The sequence below is a fragment of the Diuraphis noxia genome, unplaced genomic scaffold, assembly GCF_037042655.1.
Source record: "Diuraphis noxia isolate RWA-SAM2 unplaced genomic scaffold, SU_Dnox_SAM2 contig0002, whole genome shotgun sequence".
Classification (NCBI taxonomy): Eukaryota; Metazoa; Arthropoda; class Insecta; order Hemiptera; family Aphididae; genus Diuraphis; species Diuraphis noxia.
In genome coordinates, this window is record NW_028301712.1 from 9885278 (window position 1) to 9912994 (window position 27717).

The 27717-nt window shown below is 25.7% G+C and overlaps 3 protein-coding genes across 7 annotated transcripts in view; 1 reads left to right on the forward strand and 2 right to left on the reverse strand.

Moving 5' to 3' along the window:
* LOC107166801 (glycosyltransferase 25 family member) overlaps positions 1–27717 on the reverse strand; it is a 79046-nt gene that overhangs the window by 30685 nt on the left and 20644 nt on the right. The window lies entirely within an intron of this gene.
* The window catches only part of LOC107166806 (melanocyte-stimulating hormone receptor-like), a 34026-nt gene continuing 18206 nt past the window's right edge, over positions 11898–27717 (forward strand). For 4 of the 5 annotated variants that reach the window (XM_089219567.1, XM_089219568.1, XM_015515612.2 and 1 more), the window contains exon 1: positions 11899–12079. The gene's annotated coding sequence lies outside the window, so the exon portion shown is untranslated. Of the gene's footprint in view, positions 12080–27717 lie in introns of all 5 variants that reach the window. The other variant, XM_089219569.1, reaches the window with a different exon arrangement.
* On the reverse strand, positions 15890–17019 carry LOC149058084 (uncharacterized). Its single transcript, XM_089219571.1, has 2 exons — positions 16953–17019; positions 15890–16485 (listed from the first exon to the last, which is right to left on the reverse strand). Exons 1-2 carry the CDS (start codon positions 16985–16987, stop codon positions 16218–16220), a joined length of 303 nt encoding a protein of 100 aa, XP_089075697.1. The 5' UTR covers positions 16988–17019; the 3' UTR covers positions 15890–16217.

Sequence of the window (27717 nt, forward strand, 5' to 3'; positions counted from 1 at the left end):
TGATCCAAAATTTATCATTAAATCATTTGACCTCTACGCACACACTAAACTAGGTATAAATATTAACAAGCTTCTTCTGAACTCAAAATTAACAACAAACAACAATCAATAATTATTGCTTTTTGCTTATTGCTTATTGCTTATTGCTTATTGCAAGTGTATAAAAAATATAATCGGAGAATTTGGTTAATTCTTCCTAAGTCAAGATGCACATTTCAACGAATATAAATATGTGCATAAAAAAAATGTAAAATTATTATACGTACCCTAAAAATCATTTAAATATATAATAAAATGTTAAATTTTGTAGTGACGTCTTCATTTTATGATCAAACTGGTTATATATGTGACTCATAAAATCTGTGATTATATTTTTCACCATTGGTCAAATAATATGAATAATATAATCGTAGCTTAATCAAATTATAAAATTTCAATGATTTCTTGTTTCAATAAGAAACTTAAAAAACTTTAAAATGTATATACTTAAGATAAAAAATTAATTACAAATTCAAAAAATATGTAAAGAAACAAGAAAGAGCTTTAAATATGTGAAATCAAGATTTATTTAATTCATTTTAAGATGAAAAAAATGATTTATATCGAGGGGAAAATTGAACAAGGATAAATGGTAAAAATGAAATATCCAACAAATTCCTTTTAATAATTACAAAAGAATAAAATTATAACTATAATTATTTTTATGTTTATCAAACTGTTAACGAAACTTTAAAATTAATTTTCCGTTAAATCATAAAAAAGAAAAACAATAATAAAAATCAACAAAAAATTCAAGAAACTTTACTTTAATAATACAATTATTATAAAATTGTAAACAATGTTATTTATATTGTTTAAAGTTTCTTAAACAAACGATCCAAATTTCAAATAGATTTAAACTTCTATTAACTATTTTATCAAGTACCTATATATATCTTAAATTCAACAAAATTTTAGTCTTAATAAATATTTTAGTGGGATATTTTTAATTTAAAACCATTAAAGTTGAGATATTTTTACATAAAAATATCATCACGTATACATTTCTTAAATATTAATAAGCATATAATATATAAAACATTAACAAATTTTTAGTACCGGAAAATTTATTGAAAAAGACGAAAGTTTTATCTAATAAAATATTATTTTAAATCATAGCTAAGTGACACACAAAAACTTAAGAATTCCTTCAATATAAATAAAACTGACGATAAATAAGTACATTGTTTTTATAGGTACCTACATATATATAACTTATTAGTGTTGCTATAAAAATATATAACCAACCGGAAAAAAATGACAAAAAATGTAAAAATGTATTATAGTTTAGGCAAGTATTATAAAACTGAATAGTGGAAGAGTATTGGGTAAATATTTAAGGTTCAATATATTACACTGCAGACCAAATATATTACATGGAAACAGATTGTACCACATGATAATAAAATAATAGAACAACGTTAATCATAGGCCAGTTGGCATCCTAAATGGTTTCAAGTTGTATATTTATCACTCTAATGGGGAGGTTTAAATTTAAAGTGATGTCCGCAGCGCAAAATGTTATGTCACAACGAACATAATATCATAAAGCTATTCACAGTTATTCTTTTGATTCACTAACACTATAGACTATCAAAAATAATTAAGCTTAGCATAAAACATCATCTTGCCCGGAAATACTTTGAATAATACTACAGTAGAAATGTTTTGTTTCATACAGTTAGTTAGCATAAATATTTTACAAGTTATATAAATCATATTATAAACCATGCCCTAAATTTAGATTGTTTTCACATAATGGTACTTTCGAAATCCGATCATAAACATCAGCATAAATGAGTTTGATTTTATGTATTATTATAAACAAATCATATCAAAATCCATTTTAAGTTTTAAAATGTAAAAATAATTACAGAGGTATATACATATTATATACAGCATACGAATTAATAAACAGAAACTTTAAAAATTTATTTTGTTTAGCGAAAGACATTTTTAAATTAAAAAGAAAAGTATTTGCGTGAATACAAATTATTTTTGCACATAGTGCGGTCAATGTTTGGTTTGTGTAATATTGTAGTTTGCATTCATACAAATCAAACGTCGCATAAACCATATGTTATAAAAGATTCTAAAACGACTCTTACCGTACGCCCAAATTAAAGTTTTCCCGACTGAACGCAACTCAAACAAACAAATTGTAAACAACTCGTTCGTATGTGTACGACAATATTAACTTTTTCGATCAATAATGTTATAATTTAATTTGTCTAAATTTTAACCGCGAAGTAGCTTATAAAATATACACTCGACACCTGAATATTATTTGAGTGTCTGGCACTCGTTAGCGCGATTCAAAATGTTAAAAAATTGCATCAATTTTATGTTAAAAGCCACAAAAGTTAATTTATACTAGTAAACAGCAATGTTTTTTTGTTTAGAATATAAATGGGAAGCACTAACAGACTCAGACTGTTTGTCGATTGTTACTTTTAAATTTTCAAAACATATTTTTTTTAATACTCTGCAGAATTATTCATAACTCCAAACCAAAAGCCAAAATTACACTAGTAATTTCGAGATTCGATTCGTATTTGCACCAGTAGTTATCGAACAAAAAAAAACCAAACAACATTTTAATAGTACTGCACCATACAGCCTTAACAAATACTCACATCTCACATTATATGAATAGTAACTATATGATTACTAATAATAATAATATTTACCCACAATATTAACTACCCGGTTAACAGGGTGAACAGATTATTAATTACTAACTGATTATCTCACCTGTTTTTATAAGTCTTAAATATAATTATTGCAATTTTCAATGGTAATTATTATATGCTTAAGTATTGCAAGATGATTGTACAAACAAATAAATTTTCTAATTATTATTTTAATTTTGAAATACAATGTTTTTCTGAACATTTTTGTTAGTAACCAATTTGAGAGAGACAGAGGCACCTATGACCATTTTATAAACTATATAAAAATGTATAAAGACTAAAATTGAATAACACATATTATTAATACCAATATTAAAAATGATTTTAAATAACTGTCCAAAATAAAAATGTTATAAAAAAATCACCGTTTGTCGGTGTAACATTTAACCTACATACTACAATAAGACCATTTGTGATCTGTTAAAATAGCTCAATATAAAAATAAATTTGATTAAAATAATTTGAGATTTACACTGTTGTACGGTGATTGAACTATCAAGATTTAAAAAAAATTTTAAAATATATGAGCTTAATAAAATGACGTTCACTCGTCTATTATAGATGATTCGACATTTAAAGTTTGATTATCAAATCAAAACAAACATGTAGAAAAACAGTAAGGAATCGTTTCTTTTAAAAATAATTAGTACAAAATAAGTGCGAAAAAAACACATAAAAATGAGACATAATAAATGAAGCAAAATGTACAAGAGGAATATTTGTATAGTTGTAAATATATAGGTACGTTAATTACAGCAACAATGACAGATGTTGTTTTTAACTTTGTGTGCTGAAAGTAAGTTAAGGTAAAATTATCATTAAATATGTCTTATTGTACTAACGTAAGAAGATTAAAGTACTGATGTTTGGTTACGTAAAATACACTTAACAATTTATTATTGTTATTCCAGCGAATTTAAGAAAAGAAAATACGATAACAAAGATAATAAATAGTGTGCGAGTTGCAAGCAGTAGAAATAATTTTTAAAAAAACAAACGTGAGTGTATATAAATTGCATTATTCTCATTTTCAGATTGCAGTTCACTTTATACAACGAACAAATAGTTTTTGACTCGGTAGAAGCAACTAGCTGCACGCGCATCGGTATAGGATGAGGAGAATAAATCTCAGCCTTCGGCTTTCTATTTTACAAATTAAGACATAACATTGAAGTTTGTATTTTTTATTTTCAATGCGTTCTTAGTTTCATCTTTTACCGGCTCATAGCTCATATGTAAAAACATTTTGGGTATTTGAACAACTGTTAACGTCGGAAAATGGTGTCGCATTATGTAATGTATTCAAAGTGATTCAGCAAGCATAACGCACAACCCTGTTTTGCTCTCTAAATTGCGTTTATTCGAATTCTGGTTTTTGCAAGAATAACTAACTAGGCGTACCTATACTTAAAGGTAATATTTCCAAATACATAGTATTGCAAACGTATTTCGGAGATAAAATGTTATTTTTTCCAACGAGATGAACTTGAATTTTTTAAATATTATTACGCCAATGCGTCAAATTCATTGATACGATGCTGACCTGAAGGTATACTTTAATCCACCAATCAATCGTAGTTAAATCTGAAATATGGTAATCGAAGTAAAAATGAGAACAGGTTCTGTTTATTGTACAGTTATAATTGATAATTGTAATGTTGTGTATAGCATTGTATTGTGTTCACATCCAACAGTAACTGTAATTAAATCAGTTATGGTGTATCCGAAGATTAGGAGATTATAGGGTCTCTTCAATTCATTGTAAAGTCGTTGTTGTAAACCTTGGAAATGTTGTTATGTATAGTTTTTTATATTCGATAAACGATAGTCAGCATGGATAAGTAGTGTGAAGCACAAGTAAAACCGTTCGTCCCAATTGATTGGTACCTATCGTATAAAAGTAAAAGAAAAAAGTTGCATCGAAATCAAAATTTGCACGATTTTCCGAGTAATTGAACTTCAATTAGGTTCAATAATCCTTGATAATAATAGTTTAGAAGTGCAGTGGACTTTGACAATATGAAAACTATAATTATTAATATTATCTATGTTCATTCAGATTGTATAACTTGTAAAACTGTCTGAGAAATAAGTAAGTATTATACGAAATATTACATTCATGATCCATCGTATGTTCAATGTGTATACATTAACCATAAACCCATGAATACATTATACATGCGTAACATGCATAGACAGTAATTTAAAAAATAATAATAATAATAAAAAGGAAAAATAAAAGTACAAAATATAAATGATGGATTTTTTTTTAAAACGTGACGTACACATATAGTGCGGTGTTAAGTGAAGTTCTACTCACGTATATAAGGTGGAGTTAAAGTATATCGTAAATGTGTTTCATATATATATATAATATATATATCGATATAACCACAAAACACAATACTCAAACGCTGTCCGTTGTATGAATGTAATATATTTATATATATAAATCAATTTCACCGGTAGAAAGGAGGAGAAAAAAATCGGCGACGAGTGACTATTTTTCTTATGAGCCGAATACACGGTTCTCTTTATCCTCTCGTTCTTTAGAACATTCGTTTCGTATTTGTGAAGGATTTAAAAATAAACAAGCATTTCGACAAAAATAGTTTGTTTTTAAAAAAATATTCTCACACTCTTTATAAGAAAACAATGGCAGCAGGTGACGATATGAATTACATTACTTATTATTCGCGTACCGTGACTCTAGTGTGTTATAATAAATGTGATATACACAATTGTAGCGAAGATGGGGTGGGGTGTGGAAGAGAGGGGACAAACGAAGGGTTTGTCCGCGGCGGCGCGATGGCCCCATATATATGTGAGAGGAAATTTTCTCCTCAGCGTAAGTAATTTGTACCAGTACGATTAGTAGGTACCTATATATAAATATATTAAACATTACAAGTTTGAGTGTACCTGTGTGTGTGTGTGTATATGTATAAGTTGGTTAGTGTATGTTTATACTTTATAATGTTAGTATAGATATACTCGTAGACCACGTACCACCTGGCACCGAGGAAACGTGTATAGCGACTATTATCAATTTTAATCTCCGGGCTTAATTTCCAGATAATAATAATACCGTGTTGGTGTTTTTAGAACCAACAACAGTTGATATTTTTTTTAATCCTACAAAATTACGTTCCACCACACCACCACAAGGTGAAAAAAAAAAAGTACTGGCAATCTAACAGACGCACATAGAATATAATATGTAAACTAAATATGTCTAGTTTTTAATTTGACTAGCTTAATTATTATGCTACGCAGAGAAGTTCAGCAATGAATACCTCTAAAATCACCAATTACAATTTTTGATATTCAGACATGGTAAAACACCATGTAGGTATCAAGTACTATTCGATATAAGAATATCGAATGGAATGTGTGAACTTCATATTGTATAAATTACATCCTTTGATTTTTTTTTTCCATAAACAACAATAAACTACTGGAATATTGCTATATCTATAAAATAGATAATGTAAGAGCGAAGGTATACGATGGAGAAAAAAATAATAATAAAATGATAAAAAAAAAAACAGTAAAACACAATACAACTCTAATTTGGATGCGAGGGCTCTCTGAAATATTAAATGACGCGCGCACAGACATACATAGTGAGAATTATGTTGTATAGAGCGTAACCTATATATCACAGTTTCTTTTCTTTTCTTTTTTTTCAAACACAACAAACATTTTCTAAAAAAAAAGGAATTTAGGCATTTTTAATTCAAATAACGTTAGGACAATTGAAAAAGCTACAAAATCTTTTCACTTAAAATATAAAAATGTAATATTAAAAAAGTATTTTAGGTTTTAAACAGAGCGATGAATGTATTAATTTTACAAAGAAAGTGTTTTTTTTATATCTGTGTACACGATAAGTTGTCGAAATAATGCTTCAATTTTCAACTTCAGTAGCTTTTCCGGCTGGGAAATGAATCTATTTGGTGCATGGTGCACTAGAGAGATCAAATTTTGGAATTCCCAGTACTTTTCAAAAGCGCCGGGAAAAATGAAAAAAATAAGGAAAAACGGGAATTTTTACGCAAAATCAAGCGTATTGAGAAAATCGATCTTAGAAATTGGTATAACATTAAAACAAATTACCGTAGACACATGAAATTTTCACTGGATGTTTACACTGGAATTTTCTAGACATCGTGAAATTTTCAAAATATTTAAAGTCTTTTTAAAATTTTCAATCTTTTTAGTTATTTTTTTATAAATAATAATAACATTTTATTCGTTTGGTAAAAAAGCTTCAACATTTAATACAAGACTCCTAAAATATTGTTACAATAGAAGTTAAAAAATATTAAAAATACATAGCCACAATTTTTAAAGTTCACATTTTGACAAAATACGTAAAAAACACAAAAATTTTCAATTTATTTTGAGTTAGAAATTCATAACAATTTAATAGAAGATTCTTCATGAGTTTGTCTAGTAAGTCTACTTTTATCAAATAAAAAAATTTTATTTTTATTTAAAATTTTTGTGTACGTCTGAATTATAACATTGGATATTCACTCAATTTATCTTGTACCGAACTTGAAATTTACTACAAATGTTTATTTTATCAATTCCTATACTTGATAAAATTTTCCATTTTTAAATTTTTTATTCTATAAATGCCAATAAAATTTTATTCATTGGGTCAAAAAACTTAAAAATGTAGGTAGAAAATGTTAAAAATACATTGGTGTGTTTTTTTTTATAACTATTTAAAGTTAAAATTTTAACAACATTTATTTAATTGAAAATTCACAAATTCTTTGGTTGTTAAAAATGTATAAAACATTTAACTTTTATAGCTAAGGATTTAAAATGAAAAACAAAGTTCCCTGTAAGTAGTTAATTTTGCTCCAAAAAAAATCTAAAATCTATACAAACTTAGTTTTTTTTAATTCAAATTTAGATGAAATTACTAATTAAATAACCAAGAATAACAATTTTAGCTATATTATTATAATTTAAACATATTATTCGAGGGTACTTAAAATATCTTGAGTATACTTTATATTCTAATTATAATAGTTTAAATCGTTAATATGACTTACATTAATACTTTATAATAAATTGTATATACCTACTATGGATGATTGAGTGAGTCGAGTATCTGAATTTGATTTTTGATTAATTTGGAATTTATTTTACATTTATTTTTTTTTTTAATTATAGCAATGTAGTAATGAAGTAGAAAACTATTAAATATCCTAAACTGACAAACCGTCTTCGCTCGGAATCTTTTTTCGTATACAATGATATTATAATATCATTGAATTCAAATTTAATACCATCCATTACAGTAACCCACTTATAAACTATACTGTACAACAGAACGACATCTACTACCCGTCTTTTGTTTTATAAAGATTAAAGACAACATATTTATATATTACTATACATTTAATCACAATATTTAAATTATATTGCAGACGTTTATTACGTATGCACAAAAAAATTAACGATTAATTACACTAATAAATTGTTCGTATCAGATGATTGAAAATCATCGTCACATAAAAACATTTAAGTAGGTACCATGTAAAAAACAATTCGTAAACATTAATTTATATAATCTATTCGTGAGGTTTTATTTATAACACACAAAATTAATGATATCTCAACAAACCCTACGATTGATGAGTGAAAAAAGGATAGGATGAGTGAAAGAATTAAACAATGAGTGAAAAACCAAAAAAAACACGTATGTATAAATAAATGTCAACATTGTGTGTATATACTATATGTATCGATTATCATTACGAATAATATAACCACTATAAATTCGTAAAATGTATACAACTACACAATTGTACGTAGTGTTACATTCGGTGCCGACAAATTACATCGAACAAATAATTTATCGTTTTGTATAACGACTTGGTGCTTTATGCCAAGTTTAAAAACAAATTGTATAATATAAGTACATCGCAACCTTAAATCATTGTAAACGCACACGTACGTAGTATTATTTGTATAACTCGTTAAATAAAAAAAATCGTTTGAAAATTGTATTTATTTATTTATCTACGGGTATACCAAATACTTATAAATATAATGGTTATAAAATTGAATTACAAGAGATCTTTATGAAATAATATAATTTGAATTTCAAAATTTCTCTCGGGAATTGTTTAATAGAACAAAATGTAATTTTAATCCAAGGCGGTAATTACTATTTATACAGTGCAGCTATTCAAATGAACATGTAGTAAATATACCAACACTAGTTTTTGTATTCAGTGAATAGGTATGAGTTAAAATTCAATGTGTTAAAGGCCAAGCGGGAAACCTTTTATTGTGATAAATTTCCAGATACTGTCCATGCTATCCTATATAAACACGTCAACACGCGCCAAGTAAGAAACTGTCGATAATTCCACACTATGCTCAGTCATTATTTACGAAATAACCATGTTAAATGGATCACATCGGACCACATAACTATAATAATAATATGTACCCTAATAAGAATTAAGGCAGTTAACACGACCCAAAATGGTACGAGAGTCATAACTGTTTATGTTTTACCAATGATGGTACGCCCTACAAAAGTATTGTTTTCAAATAATTCAAACCTATTTTAACTAATTGAATTCATAACGTTTTTGTAAGTCAGACATACCAATCACATCACACCTTTAGTCCGATCCTAGAATTACATGTATATATTAAGATGAAAGAAAATATTTTTTTTAAATAAACAACAAAATCATTATACTCTTAATAGATTTTAATTAAATCAATTCAACAAACTCAATAAATAATAATATTATACAATATTAAATTACATATATATATTTTTTACTTTTTGTTAACAGTACATACACGATGTACCGGCTTGAATAAAAAATGACCACGCATAACGGTTAGTAGTTTAAGAAAAAGCTTATTTTTTTTCAATTTAAACGACATTACTAATTAAGTTGTATATAACACTCAGATGAGTTAATACATATAATGCTATCAATATTCCGTAAGCCAAATTGTATAAAGCATTATGGAGATCAAACAGACCAAAATCGTGTAAATATTACAGTACTAATTGAATAATTAAGTTTTTCAACTAAACAGATAAAAATAATAATGAAAAAATAACAATTACGAAATCATAATAATCGTCATTTTATGAAAAGCACTACAACCGCAACATATCCGTAAACTGCATAAAATACATATATAACCTATAATAAATTGAAAATCAAAAAAAAATATAAACCTACCACTGTACGCAAATGATTTAAACTTTATTTTTATTTTTATTGATAATAAGGCTTCAACAACAAGGTCATTAGCCTGCGGTAGGTTTACATTGTTATATACAATTATAGGTTATAGTTGTTAATCTGTATTCTTTACATATTAAACGAGTAGGTATAATATGAGATTTCATTCTAAATACATTGTAGCTTAAAATTTGTTGTGCAACTACTAAAATTCAAATTTACATAGTGCTTAACATACCAGCTAAATATACATTATCATCAATTGCTTGTTAAAAAATATTTCACGTTAAAAACATTTAATTATGCTGTGTTGGTCCAACTAAAATAATATTAAAAATCACATTAACATACTACCATTGAGTAAAATAATACTACTTAAAGAGATATTTTAAACATAATATGAAAATGCAATTTAAGTATATTATATTAATTTTAATTACCACTCAGGAGTATAATATAACAAAGTGACTAATCAAGTAAGACAACTTAAATGAAAATCCATTTAAAGATATTTTTTAGATGTTAATTTTTGCGTATTTATACGCATGAGTTTATTTTAAAACCAATTAACTCATTATACATAGTAAATAATAAATGTATTGATTTTTTGATTTTTTCATCAGCTATTTAATTTATAATAAATATGAATTTATAAGAGGGTACTTAAATCTTTATAAAGCTTTCATACTTCCAAAAAAAAGGTTCCTACTAAAATCAACTTTTGATTTTCAAACTGCAGTATAACTACGGTTTATTGTAGAAAATTGCATACCGTTGAATAGTTGAATAGTCCAGTATATTTTTATATATCAGCATACGATAATCGATATTGAATAAATAGTCTATTATATAGATACATAAACGTTAAGCGGAGAATTATATAGTTATATGACATGAAAACTGAATGTAATCACCCTAAACCTTACTACCTAACAAAGTATTTTTTTTATTTTGAATTCTAAACAGACTTAAACAGGTATAAAAATATACAAAATAATATTTAGCAACATACACAAAGTTATTATATAAATAAAAGAAAAATAAATGCTTCATTTGGATTATCAAAAAATAATTGTAGACAAAAAGCATATAGAAAATGAATACAATCGTCACGAAGATATACCGGAAAATATTTTTAAAAACATACTATCCGAATAAATAGTAATGATTTAAAATTTGAAAAAAGTGATAGACCATCGAATACAAAAAATTATGCAAAATAACTGAGTTCGGTCTAAACTCTAGAGTCTAGGACTATACAATAACTAGAACTGAGTTTGTATTTCAACATTATATTACATAAAAAAAGTACTACGAGAATAAAAAATTATATAATAGTAAAATAAGTAGTAAATTACTAAATTTAACAAATTCACTAACGATTTTAATATTTTAATAATTTAAAGCAATTAACAACAAAACTATAATCAATTTCGGAAAAAAAAACACCAGGTACAGTGAATTTTACCATATAATAAACCTGATAGTTTACCTAGAAATAAATAATACATATGCATGGTAACTTTTAAAAATTGTCTTTAATCTAAGTATTATTGCTGTCTAAATTACTACTGATCTACAAATCTATATAATGTTTTTCTCGTGGATACCCAAACGTCACAGAACTATAAAAAAATAAAAGTTACTAAATGAATAAACGTTCTAAGATTATGAAGGATTTTTTTACTATTGAAAAACAATACACAAACAATAAGTAAAAAAAAATTAGTCGATTGACTCGTATAAATCGTTATATAAATAAAATCAAAAATCAGGAAAACTACCTATAAAAAATTGTATACGTAATTTCTTATATTTTATTAGCAAATTAGAGCGCGTCATAAAAATGACTAACTTTTGAGGGCGCATCGGTACGGAAAACCGCCGCAACAGTAGATTTCGTAACAGTACGGTAGAACACCGCGTCGGCAAACGTAGTCAAATCGTATCACACTTAGGTAAGAACACAATTTTTTTAGTCTATTTACTAGCAATAGAAACAAACAGCAAAAAGAATCTATTTTCAATCAATCAGATTATTTCACAACAAACGATTCAATGCAACGCTCTTCGAAAGAATAACATTAAAAAAAAAACAACAAGGTAAAAAAAATTCAAGTAATTATTTTTAATTTTCTCTTAAAAGCGTTAATAATACATTATTCTGATACTATACTGTCTATAATGAAGATCCATGCAGGCATATCACTTTTTATGATTAAAAACTAATAAGTACTATAAAAAAAATTTTAAATATTTATAACTTGTATGTTTTAAAATTTGATTATTTAATTAAAAAATGTATTTCCTTGACACTAAGTTTTATAATTATTATTTTTCTTCGATAACTAAAGCAATTTAACATTATAATTTAAAAGTAAATTATTATAAAGTTCCTCCTTCCCAAAATTAATATCTCATTGTTTTTATAATTTTAAAAGAATACATAAAATTGCAATATTTAATACATTATTTTTAAACTTCAATTAGTATAATATTATATTGTTATCCTATTCAAACCTTTAGCTCAAAAATCTCATATTATCCAAATCACTAAATACGATACAATAAAAGTAAAACATCCATCTAAAAATAGACACTTAAATGAAATATTTGTTAAATCTTCAAATTCAACTATAAATAACAACCATATTTAAATTTTATATTTCAAATAAAATACTGATTTATTCAATAATTTAAATAAAACTACATATCTAACCATCCTAACTCGTATTTGAAAATCATCAATAATTTTAAAAGAAAAAAAAACAATGAAAGTTGAAAATTGAATTGCAAATTAATTTTTGTTGCGTACAGTTTAAAATAAATAATTTACGATTAAAGTTTCCTATCAAATTATTTTTTTTTTTCAAACCATAAACATAAAGTAAACAAAGCGATAGCTTTATGTAATACCCCGAAAATTTAATAGAAACATCCTAAACTAACCAAATTTAACATTTAAAATTGTTTAATATTTAACTTAAAATTTGGCAAGACCAATATTATTTTTCTAGATAAAAAAACAAAATGCACCTTTTAGAAATGATTTTAAATTAAAGGTAATATTATTATTTTTTTATAATGATTAATTTTTTTTTTTTTTTTTTTGTATGCTATCATCTTTACTAAAAGGAGGGTTTTAAAAGTTTTATGTGAGATTTTCAATTGGGATGGTTATCGATTGGATAAATTAAAGAGTTTATTTTTGAAGTTTTGATTAGTTTTTCTTAAAAGTAAGTGAAAATACAGGAAAATTGAAAAACCAGTCAAGCTTATGCCATGCCCCCCATTTTTTCAGAAAAATAGATAATATTAATTATTATTATACCTACTTAAAAAAATAATAATCATAGAATTTTCGATAACAACTAGTTTTAGTGATATAAATTACATAAACATATCATTTAGCGAAGTAAATGCTAGTAAATTATTATTATTTAACATTGACTATTTATATATTCAACAATTTGAATGAATTTAAAATATTTACATAATACCAATATGGTTCAATTAAAATTAATAAAAAGGTTAACTATCGTATTAATTATGCGAACTACGTTTAAAAGTTTTAAACGTCATGTGCAATATTATTGTTTAAATTATTTTAATTCCATATTCAACTTGAAATATCAATTATCTTTCCTTTTTAACTTAATCGAAACATCTTCACAAGTGTTAACATTTTGACATATTATCTATATTCCATATGTACGTAATACTCAAGTAAGTATAAATTATATGAATAGTATCTTATACAAAGCTATGATACATTCAATTTTTAAATGTTTAATTTTTTGAATTTCTTTTCAAAAAAATATATCTATATAACTTTAAAATATGTATCATAAAATATTTCATACCAAATATTTAAAATAATAAAATATTGTTAAGCTCCTTAATTTCAATAGTTTATAGCAATATAGTAAACGAATGATGATATCTAATCGCCAAAATTAACTTTAATATATTCAGAGTTATATATAAAAGTTAACAAAGTTAAATTATTTTCATAACCTGAAATATAATTAATAGTTTATGATGTTACATTTTAAACAACATATTATATCGTTACTGAATGTATCAACTATTTTTATAAAAATATTTATAAATATAACTATATAAATCATATTCGTCAATACTTATCATGAAAGTAATTAATATGTGAAAACAGTTTGTTGGTATTTAAAAACAATAATACAATAATACATATTTAAATAATAAATAGATCGAATAAAATATATATTATTTATTTAGATAATTCTCGATAATAATGACAGTTGGTCTTTAAAATACAGAGGATGTTATTATTCGATAAAGCTCAAATAAATATTTCTTCTTAATACTCCAAAGTAAAAATTTAAAATCAATTATTATTATTTATTTATTGACATATTTTCTAATACTAAAATCTTTAATTACGTGAAATTATGAAACATTTTAATTTAATAGTTAGTTATGAATTGCTGTATCATTTACAAAAAAAAAAAAACAATTTTTGGCACACAAAATAATTAATACTCTTTATTTTTCATAAATTGCACTTCTAAATAATAAATTTTATTGCCTCATTAAATGTTTGTTGTTAAAAATTAAAGCATAAACATATTATTATAGTTTAAATAATATAAGATTAGTATATATCTAATGTTTAACGTTTAACGTTTCACTAAGGTAATTTAAACATAATCTCGTTAGGAAAAAAAGTATCTTCGAAAACAATGGAATGTATAACAACCAATTAAGTTAAAAAATATAGTAATAAATAAGTTTTTGTAATATATATATATATATATATATTATAAATAAATAATGTGATTAAAATGACTGAAAAGGTTCCAAACCGAAAAAATACTATTATTTAACCCATCTTACTTTTTTAAACAACATTATAAAGTTTTCAACTTGCATGTAACAGAAAAATTATGTAATTATTATCAACTAAGCATAGGGTTATATCTGGGCTTTGCCTAGGTTTTATCTTAACACATAGATATGCTACAATTATATTAATTTTTGGGTCAATGATAAAATATATTTTGACATCAACCCAATAAAAAAATTACAGCTTATTCGACAAAACACAATATTATAATAAACTATGCATGATTGTGCATAATAACAATAGCAATTATAATATAATATTCACCACGATCACGGTATATTACTTGAACTTATTTTTTCATTATTACGATCATATCAAATATTCATCGCAAATTTTGGAACTACTTATATACCTACCAAACTTCTCATTGATTATATTATATTGGCCTCTCCAGTCAAGTACGGACAGGTTGGTCGTGATAATATCTAAAAGTATATATAGTAGATATAGGTAATTTGTATTTTTTGTGAAAGGAACTTGTCAACACTTGGGCCGCTCTTATCAAAAGAGTACCTGAACTGATAATACAAAACGGTCATAATTTAGTCGCACTTGTAGTTTACCAAACTCAACGCGATAACATTTGGGTACCGTGACGAAGAAGAGTAATTTGTAAATATATGCCATGCAGTCACGCACAATGACAGTTGTACCTTTATATACGTATAAACATTGGAAACAGACAGTTTGCTGTTCTACTATGCTTATTTCTCATAACAACATCCGTCTCAATAAATCTCGTTTGTATTTATATAATGCGTAGGTATTAATATATGTAATACGGATGATTAAAAAAAATAAAAATATATATCAAGATAAGATTAATTGGGGAACAGTTTCGCTATTTAATAGTTTATAACAAAAGAATTATTATAAAAAAATCATCATTGTTCTAGATAATATAAAACGCATTAATGTAGATTTTTGTTAAAATATTAAATAATTACTTTTCAAGTAAAACTAAAAATAAAATGAGTATCACAGTAAATATTTTAATATTTTGATTAAAATACATAATACGTATGAAAATCATTTTTGCTTTTATTTTTCTTAATGCATTGTAGCAAGCATGGTACGTTTGATAAAATAAAAATAAAATTTAGCTTACAATTATTAGGTACGATCATTCAGTCTGAATATTTTTAAGACTTATACCTAACACGTTTAATTAATAACTTTAACATAAACCACCCCTTCTTTTTTAAATGTTCAATTTTATGAAACAGTTGCAGTACACGTGTGTTTGAATGTGAACGAATATACCTGCATGTTTTAAATTTTTTTTTATGATTATTATTATTATTGAGAATAAGGTTTCAACAGTTAGGTCATTAGCCTACAGTTGTAGATACAATATTAATATTTAAATTTTTGTGTCGATACCAATGGATTGAAGAAGCTATGGATCAGGTGGGTGTTGTGTTCTCCAAGTGCTTCCTTCATTGAAAAAGGTTGGTTGAGGATGATTCTTGCGTTGACTGCAAACAGGGGCAATCTAGGGTTGCTTATTGTGAGAAGTTCGTAGCATTGAATACAGATAGGTTGTTCTTCATATTTTATCATGTGTATGTGGGTGAGGTTGATATGTCCAATTATTGTTCTTGTATGAATTATTTCAAAACGTCTAGAAGCATTTGGCTAAGTAATAATTTTGTTTTTTTGTTTTATATTTTATTTATAAAACAAATACTTAAAACATGTTATTATATAATCTGTAGCAAACACAGATCCGCCTTATGGTTCTAAGCTGCGAGTTAAATAAAAACAAAATCGATATACTATTATACAATATCCCATTTAATATTTTAATAATTTACGATGACCGCATAGACATTCGCATCTATAAAGCTTTGGTTACAGGTATAATATATTGCAGTTGTTAAACGTTACAGAAATAATTTTCTATTCTTTATCCTCTTCGTCGTATTTTTTTCATGTTACGTTATATATTTTTAGAACCTGATATCTATTTCAAATAAATTCTTCAACACATTATTATTCCATGGTTTAATCATTTGCAATATTAAGCAATATTATAATATTGACGTCAAGATCAGCAACGACTCAACTGTACAAAGCTTTTCTATTTACCTTATAACAAAATCATGTACAATCATTTCTTGCATGACCTATTTCATTCATCGAGAATGGATTAGTTGACACTTGACCTGAAAATATTACGATATAATAAAGTGTAATTCAATTTTCTCAAAAGCTTCTAATATGATTTAATTTTGAAACATGAATAATTTCTATAATTCAAATGCCACAACAACTGTACCAGTATATGGAACTGGTTTTAAATAGTTTCTCATAATTTTGAACGTCAAGTGACTTAAATTAATAATTGTAATTAATATTATCGAACAAGCTTTTAGAGCAATAATAAAAAAAAGTAGAGGGCAAACCATCATACGATATTAAAAGAAAATTTACTAAAAGAAAACAAATACAAATTTTTATTAAATTATTTAAAATCTTATCATCCTATTATGCCTGCAGACTCCGTTGTCAATATTTGATGATATAATAATTTATATATTATATTATAATTAATCGTGCTTACCTAAAGGTTTACTACCTATTTTATTTTATTTTTACAAAATAATTGGAAATTAGCAAAGATATATTATGATAATGTAAATAAATCAGCTAGAGACGATACCGAAGGTGTTGAAAAGTTGAATATCAAAAGAGCAGCTTCAAACAATGTCGACAAAGTAAATTTAAAATAAAATAATATTGATTTGTAAATCACTTTAATCTATAAACTAGTTGAATTCTTTCCTCATGGCATGTCTCGAGGGGAATTGTGTCAGATGTAAAATTCACAAAAATAGGATTCAGTATTATTTTCGAAATATTTTATAGAATTGTTCATACAATTTTACTGACATTTACAATCATTACCTATTGATAGGTAGTATCATTGATAAAATAAAATTAACATTATTTTATCAATTTCTTAAAGATGACGTGATGGTAAGTATCACTTTTGAGATTGACTAACGATGTCACAATAAGATTGAATGCATTCAATTTACTATTTTTGTAAATGCAAAAAAAAATAAATAAAGCCGTTTTACTTTGAAAATTCACGAACAAATATAAGTTTAAAGGTCGTTATATTTTTTACTATACGAGTGTGGTATGTAGGACGTCAAACGAATAGTAAACCTAAACGATTTTAGTAACATAAAGGGTGGTAAATTTAAACTCACTAATTCACAATCCTATGTAAAGTATAAAATCCCCCTTATTTTTAAAACTAAATAAACGTAAATGGAAGTATATGACATAGTATATACATATTGAATTGTCTTCTCCAATATAAGAATATGTTATGCAAACAATAGGTATTAAAAATGATTAAAACATTTATATGCTACCATATTTCTGACAGAACAAATATTAAATGTGTATAATACACTAATACAGTAATATGATATAACAACATAATATAAAATAATACCCAATCCACAGCTATATAAACCCGCGCTTTTAGAAACCATGTATGAGAATTAAACAAATTCATGAAACTTTGAGATAAAAATGTATCCACATACACACGCCTAATGCGAAAAATTAAATTCAAAAAGAACCAAATATATTTTAAGAGAATAAGTTACAATAATATTAATAATTTAAAATATTATTAGATGCGTTTGATTACATTTTAATAATATTTCAAGAATTTACCAATAATATATTGTACTCGTTATGAATTTATTACAAACATAAAACTTTTTATTTTTCAATAGTATATTATAATCATATATTTAATCAATACATGAAAAAAATCTGAAAAAATATTTAATCATTTATTTCAGCAATTAAAGGAATATTTAACTAAACGAAAGTGTTTGTAAAAACTTACACAGTTCTTAAATTATTGTTCTAAATTTCAAACAAGCCCAAGATCCTAAAAGGATGTGTTTATTCTTCGAAAGTTTTTTTTATTTGATAAATTTGGAAGCTTTCAAATGCTATCATTGTATACATCTATACCACGTTTGGTAAAAATCGACTTTTTAATTTTTTGCATTTTGAATTTATATTAAATATTATGCAAATTAAATGAAAAATAATATCATTCTCAATATTATTAGATTATTTATTCGACGTTTTTTCAGTATACGTGTTGATCCACATTTTACTACTTCTACACTTTTATTCTTTACAAATAACCTCGAATATCATTAAGTATCATACTAAGGATTTTATATAATTAATTTAGACGATATTCCGTGCACGTGAATCATATGAGATACTTAATTGATCTTTCAAATTAATATCCTTTTAGTACCTACATTACTAAAAACCCGTTTTTTTTTTTAATGTGAAATTAAACGGAAGTACGATCCATCAAAGAGATATTTATTGCTACGTTTTATTAATTATTATGTCCGTACAACACATCGATAAATCAAATTTTGGAAAATATATTTTTTGTATTATAATTACATATTATAGGTAATATTTTTTTATGTACAAAAATATTTTAAAATGCAGTATAATTTATTTCAAGAATCATATTTCTTGTAAATTCTTTCAAATAAATATAAAAAATATATATATATATTTCCATAATGTAAAATGAACTCATTTCTTTAACTGTTTAGTATATCACATATCATAAGATAGTTTAGTACCACTGGTTTCATTATTTTATAGCACCGTTAACGACTTAATACGATTAAACTCATTTATCGATGAATCTATTCTACGAACATTTACTAAATATATTTTATTTTTTTATGTTGGTTTGTAATGTATTATACTTTTTAATTTAAAAGCTATGAAGAATAAAATTAAAGAGGCCTGAGTGTTTTCAAGGACTTTTGACATTTAGAAGTAAACTAGTAAAAATAAACAAAAAAAATTGTAAATAAACATCAAACAGTTTTTTATTCAAAAGAAAAATTACAGGTCTTCCGGCATATAAGTTTTCAATAATTTTTACAATTTCCTGAAAAACTACTGTGATATGAAAACAATTACCCGCGTAAAGTACCATCTGTGAACGACATTCAACATATTATCGTGAAATCAAAATTAAACTTTTGAGCACTTTTTCTACACGAAAACTATTGGAGGATATTAAATTGAAAAAAATCATTATTATCCCCCGGTTAGATAAGACAACAAAATTACGTAGTATACGATATAATAAGGTAACAATTTAAGTTATCAGTAGACTTATAGTTATATATTTTGTTATTACTAGAGTAACGTGCAAGAGTATTTTTTCAGAATTTTATTTGAAACATTAAAATTAAATTTTTTCAATAAGTTTCAAATTATAACAGGAAAACGTAAAAAACATTAAAATCACAAAAACTTTAAAATAAACCAAACCTTCAGTGTACAGTTAACAGTTGATGCAAACGGACGTTGATCGTTTGTGTTGTTCGCTTATCTAAATTTCGTAGTACCTAGTGATATATTAATTAATTAAAATTATGTTGGTGTGCTCCGTTTGTAATGAAGCTGATGTATACGATACTAAAGATATCAAATGCAGTAAATGTAAAATGTTTTTTTCATTTTGCATGCACCAGTTTTAGAGAAGTCAATTTCAGGAAAATGAGTGCTACAAACAAAATGAAATGGTGTTGTGGAAATTATAAAGATCTTAATTCTGAATCAAGTGATGTAGTAAGTCAAGTAAAAGACTGTTCTCACTCTGATAAAATATTATCGGATCTGAAAGATTCGGTTAATTTCATAAGTGAGAAATTTGACGATTTTAAATCGCAATTGAGTGATATTATCAAGTCAAATAATGATGTTAGATTCGAAAATAAACAGCTAAAATAAGAAAATCAAAAGTTAATATAGATGAAATGTGTGGCCGATAAAAAAATTAATTTTATCGAACAAAAAATATTTGAAAATCATATTGAAATAGTCGGTGTTCCAGAACAAGAAAATGAAGATTGTTGCAAAATAGTAGAAGAAATGTCATTGGCATTAGGAGAAGCTGTATCAGTTTATCTGCATATCACTACCGGTCTAAAGTGCCAAATAAAATTGGAAAAATTGTTGCTGTCTTAAGCAGCTATAAAAATTTCAATAATATGTGTTAATATTAGGAGCTTAAATGCTAATTTAAATGAAGTACTACTATTTTTACAAAATGATTCATAGCTGAATTTAGACGTAATTGTGTTAACGGAAACCTAACACGATCCTAAAAATTGTAATTATTCTTTACCTGGGTATAAAAAATTGTACTACACCACAAAAAGAAACCAGAATGATGGCATAATTGTCTTTGCAAGATAACATTTAGATATTGATTTTCATGAATTCAATTTTTGCGAAGCAAATATTATTAAGTTAGTTATCAATAATATTGTTGTACCGTTAAATGTAATATGTATATACAGGTCACCTTCGGGTATAATTAATGAATTTTTGACTCGTTTAGAAGCTATATTAATGTCAGATAAGGACATTGTTGATAACATCATGACTATCTTATTAGGCGATATTAACATAAATATAATAGGTAATGATAATGTTGAGAATAATTACCCTGACTTATTATCATCAATTGGTTTTAGTTCTCTTATAAACGTATATACGAGAATTCCTGCAAGTATTAGTAAAAAGACTCATGTATCGATCATATATTTGTCAAATCAAACAACAAAAAAAACCTTTATAACATTAAAGCTGGTGTACTTCAAACAGTATTTTCTGATCATTATTCTACCATTATATCTTATCTAAATGTAATTAAAGAGAAACGAAAATCAACCACATTAGAGTTTATAAATTTTAAAAAGTCAATTGATAATTTTAATTATGCTAAATGGACGGATTTATAAAGTATTTTTAACGTAAATGAGGCAATGGATTTGTTATATACCTACACGTATTTTTGATGCTATAAATATTTCAAAAAGTCTTGAAAACTTAATTCTAAATCTAATTTGAATTTATTCTCGGTAAAAATAAACTCGATGGAAATCATGAATATAATAAATGCGATGTGGCCTGTAGTTTTGATAAAATTAATGTCAACATTTTAAAAAACTTAGCACCTTATATAATAAACTCTTTAGCACATATATTCAATTTAAGTCTGAAACTTGGTATTTTTCCAGATAAATTAAAAATAGCAATAATTAAACCTCTACATAAAAGTGGTGATAAAGAAAATATTAATAATTACCGACCAATATCTATGTTGAGTAGTTTTTCAAAAATTGTTGAAAAAATTATCAAAGCTCGTTTGATAGATTATCTGGAAAATAATAGTCTTCTTTCTAAAAACCAATATGGATTCAGACATAGGAGAAGTACCGAAGATTCTTTATTCGCTGTCACAACATTTATATCTAAAGCACTTGATAAAGGTGATAAGGCATTAGGTATATTTCTAGATTTAGCGAAAGCTTTCGATACTGTAGTTCATAGTTTATTAATTAAAGTTTTCAGTAGTTATGGCATAAATGGTATTTGTTTAAGCTGGTTTAAAAGCTATCTTAATAAGAGGAAACAAATTACAAATATTAATGGATTTTTGGGATAGGTAAATGAAGTAATGTATGGTGAACCTCAAGGTAGTATTCCAGGTCCAATTTTGTTTATTATGTATATTCATAGTTTATGTGATATGAATGTTGATGGAAAAATAGTTATATATGCGGATGATACATGTCTGTTATTTTTAAGTAGTAATTGGGAAACTCTTAGACAAAAAACGGAATTAAATTTCAAGAAAATAATAAAGAGGTTAAATATTAAAAAACTATCTTTAAACTTCAACAAAACAATGTTCATGGTTTTTTAAATAAATTATACTTAACCACCGTTTGAAGAAATTACGTTACATAAATGTTCAATTGCATCAAACAGTAACTGCCCAAAAATCAATATAGTCAAAAGAATAAAATACTTAGGTCTAATATTCGATTATAACCTCAAATGGAATGTTCACATTAATAGTTTAATAGTAAAATTGCGATCTTTAATGTTTAAATGTCATGTATTAAAATATATAATATCATCTCATACAGTGAGAATAGTTTATTTTTCTCTATACCAATCTATATTGCAATATGACATGGTAATTTGGGGTGGTGCCTCCATAAATGTTCTTAAACCATTAAGGGTTTAACAAAACAGTTTAATTCGTTTATGTCTGAAAAAAGACAATCTTATTGGGTCTACCTTGTTAAACTATAAAGAGTTTAATGTGTTTCCGATTGAATTGCTCTACAAAAATCCGCACTAATGTTTGTATATAAAAAATCAAACTTTTTCTTTATTAAACAGAATGACAAACCTAGTGAGGAAAATAAATTATGTAATATTAAAATGTTATTTACTAATATAAGTTTTAATCAAAAGTTTATTAATTATCTGGGTCCTGTTATTTTTAATGCCTTGACAATTGATGTAAAAAAATAATATTTTTAATAGTCAAATAATATTAAAAAAAAAGTATAAATAATTTTTTATTTAGTAAACTAAGGCAATATCTATTAGAAAAATGCATACTTTTGCTATCTCTTAATTATTTTACAGTGTTTTGTTAAATTAATTAATTAATTAAATCACATAATATATGTTCTGTTACTCCCTACACCACCACAAGCTACCTTAAAGGTGTAGGTAATTATTATTATTTATTTAAATACTTTGTATTGTATTGTGTTTTTCAAATAATATATATACTAAAATTCAAAAAAAAACCCACACATAACTATACCAGATTGAAAATATTATATATTACGACTATAATAATATTTAACACAATAGTACAGGAGAATTCAAATCAACAATTATATTAAAACATATTTTTTATATTGATAAAAATATCAAAGATAAATTCGTTTTTACTTAAAAATTTAAAATGATAAACACTGAAACAAAATTAAATATACCTATAGTATTATACTAATATATACCAATAAATTCAATACCAGTACAACCGTCGAGTAAAATTTTGTAGTTTGTACATGAAACCACTTATTAAATGCAATTAATAAATTTATATTATTAATACTCATAGTAGAACACGATAATTAAGTCTATGGTAATTTTACAAAATTAAAAATTTGATTTCATTTGGTTGAAATAATATTTTATTATTCACAGAGAATAAACGATGATTGTTTAAACCTTAAACTTTAAGGTAAAATATTTTTGACAATAAGATACTAAAATTTAAATCCGTTGAAAACATAATTTGAAAAAACTACTTATTTATAAAACATAAATTACGAATTATGATTTAAAATGTTTAAGTTGACATGTTCTCCGTATACAAGGTGGAATATACGAGTATAGAACTGACTTTCGGAATATTTTTTGTTCAAATTAATATTTTTATTTTTTATTTTTATTTTTGTTCATTAAGTGACCCTAAATGTATAATACATTTTTTATGTTTATATTTAGTACCTACTGATAAAAAAAATAATTTTATAAAAAAATGTCTAGATAAATTCAAAATAGCCTATTTGTGAATCTGATTATAAGAACAATTTTGATGGTAAAGAAATTTATCTAAGTCATGTAGTTTATTTTTTAGAATTTTTCGATTAAATTAATTTGGAACGTAATACATTTTTAAAAAATATGATTTTTGAGAATTTTCTGATATGAGTATATTTCTTAAATTATTTACTTATCATATAATATTAACAATTTTCATAAATTTTAAAATTTTCATAGTCATCATAAAATATGAATACCCTTTCTTAAACGACCTTGTTATAAGATGTTACCTGTAGACTTCTTGCAATTTATACAGCTTAAAAATCATTAGTCCTGCTGTGATACGCCAACAGAAATTAAGACGGACATCAGACTTATCGATATATAATAATTATTAATAGTCGACCAAACACCAAAATCCACTAGCAACTCCCCCCCCCCCCCTATCTACTTTGAACCACACCACAAAACTCAATGAAAACATGTCGCTGTTTTCCCGAATCTTTGCGACGATTCTTGATGTCCACCGTGGCTTAATACGAGTTTCGTTGTATATAAGTCTCGCGTATCACAACTTTCATCAGTAAATAGCTACGTCTCAAAAAACGGTATCTGTGATTTTTCTTCCCGGAGCCAAGGTGTTGTCGCGTGTAGGACTTAGTTTATATACAACATGTACATATAATAATGGTAGTCTCTAGCCAGGTCTCTAACCACTGGCATGCCTTAGAAATCGTATATGTACAACATCGAATAAAAATCAACCAAACGCCAAAAGACTATCTCTTTACAATCCCACGCACCAAAACACGTTTAACGCCACGATTAAAACATATCGTAGCAATTTCAGCCGAACTCCTATGCCGATGATTCTTAACGTCCGACGCGATGAGGCACTAGTAGTGATCCGTTCGTAAGTGTCACGTGTCACCGTTTATCCAATCAGTATTCAGAACGTATAACAACAATACCACATCTTGAAAAAATTCTTGATCGTTTTTTATCCCAGGGTCACGGTTTAGTCGCGTACGAAACTTTGGTTATAAACATACATTACAGGGCATAGTCGCAACTGACGTCTTTGAAACCGTTTTTCTGGTGTATATTATAATATAATATATTATACGCATTACCACACCTCGCCAAATATGTATATACCAATAATATATATATATGCATGCATGATATGACTTCGGGGACCTATTTAAAACATTCTCATATAGCTAAGGCCCAGCGCCGCACGATCTGGCGGGCGAACATGGCATTCAACTTTTCGTTTTTGAGAATTAAACAACAATATGTGTATACAAATAAATAAATGTGTACCTCCATATATTATACACGAAAGACTGCATGAAATGAAAATGAAATAAATCCCATGCACACTTGAACGTATAGTAAACCTCCTGTCAGAGCGGAGTAAATCGCTTTCAATTGTTTTTTATTTCTTGCCCGCTGTCACCTTCATAATATGGATGAATGTCTATTCAAACCGCATAAATAACCATCTACTGCAGGGACTCATCTGTGCGAATTTATTCATTAAAACGAATTCGAGTTAATCGTCGAGTTCAATTTCACGATACGTAATTTCTAAATAAACACAACGGGTGCTATATTTTGATATATACGTTGAATATAAAACTTAACCTAATCGTTTATGGTTTTGGAACGTTTCCATAGGTTGATTCCTTGTCTCAGCTGACCCACGATGGTGAATTAAACTTCACGAACTACGGACGTATATGTTTTAGTCGTTCATGTTTTTTTTTCGACTTGGGTTTATTTTTCGAAAAACTGAGTTTTATTTTTCTCACTTATTATTCGGTGGTACCTACATCACGCGTACAAACCAAATATATCCATTAAATACAGACAAATAGGTATGCAATAAAAAAACCACGACCTTGAACCCTTTTAGTGAATGCACATAATATAAATGCGTTGTTCTGAACAAAAAATAGCGGTAAGGTACCTACTACACATAAATTTTAATTAAACTGTTCTTTCACCTATTATTTATTTATGAATATAAAATAAACTTACAATTTTATCATAACAAAATAAAACTATTGCGTATTACTCCATACTCAGTTACCTTAAATTATATTAAGTCTTTAAAATAAATGTATTAGGTATATTATATTATTTTCCACTCTTACGATGGGCTACTGAAAAACACCCACGACAATGATGTAGCTAAATTGCCTATCTATTGCGCCGTGATAAATTGAATGTAAAAAACTAGGTATAAAATGAAAAGTTGACACTAAAGTAGTAAACATTTAAACTGAACTTGGCGAAATTATGAATTATCACCACAGAAAATCTGTTGGTTTTAATCGCTGTGTTACATAATTATTGAACTTAAAATACACAAAACTACATACTTGACAAGAACAGTTTGGTGAAAACATATAAACGCGTTTAATCAAAAAGTTTTAACTATATTCTCTAAAATATTTATTGTCCGTTGAAAACTGAGCTCATTAAATATTTTGATATATCATATCATATGAAGTTTTACAAAACTCACAAACGAATCTCCGAGAGTTTTTTAAATTATTTTATTGTGTAGATGTATGTTATAGTTAGATAGGTACTTCTAATGAATACATTTATTTAAATATTATTCCTCGATACTATATAATTAAACCAAAATCTAATTAAATTTAAAATTTTTTTTCTGCGGAATTCAATTGATATCGCAGATAAGATAATTTAAATGGATTAAGCTTACATATTATTACAAATACACAATAACGCCTCAATGCAAACACAATAATTTATATATAAAATGCAACTATTCTAAAATATAATCGTGTTTATCATATTATATGGTAATTGATAAACTTTTTTATCGTGGTTGTAATTTATATGGATACCGAGTGAAAATATAGGTTCAATAAATATTATTTAGATAATAGAAATTATTTATAATTATAATAATAAAATATATGTGTATACAATTCACATAATACACATTAATAGTTACATTTTAAAATAAGGAAACAATAATTTAACATTATTTATCAACATAATTCTTTTGATTATTTAAAGCTATGTAATCGTACAGATTTCTCCACAGAGTCATTGGCTCGGATCCAAACTGAGGGACATTCAGATTTTAACAGGCCGATTATTTTCTACAAAAGCTCTATGCAAAATGCACTGTTCAAAAACATATAAACAGTGTTTATTTGACACTATAAATAAAGATAACTATCATTGGTATAGTGCATATATTGTTATAAACATAGTATATGTTTACTATAATTCAGTCATTAATAGTTAACAAACAAATAGATCATCTGACATTTTTATGCATCCTTCAGTTAATTAGTTACAGACTTTTGTGTAAGTTTTATAAGTATATTTTAAAAACTTCAAATCACCAAAG

Bases quoted from the DNA above. Each gene is read 5' to 3' on its own strand.
- LOC149058084 (XM_089219571.1), bottom strand. From the start codon at position 16,987: ATGCAAGAAATGATTGTACATGATTTTGTTATAAG. The intron at 16,486-16,952 runs GTAAATAGAAAA...AAATGCTTCTAG, and splicing joins GTACATGATTTTGTTATAAG to ACGTTTTGAAATAATTCATA.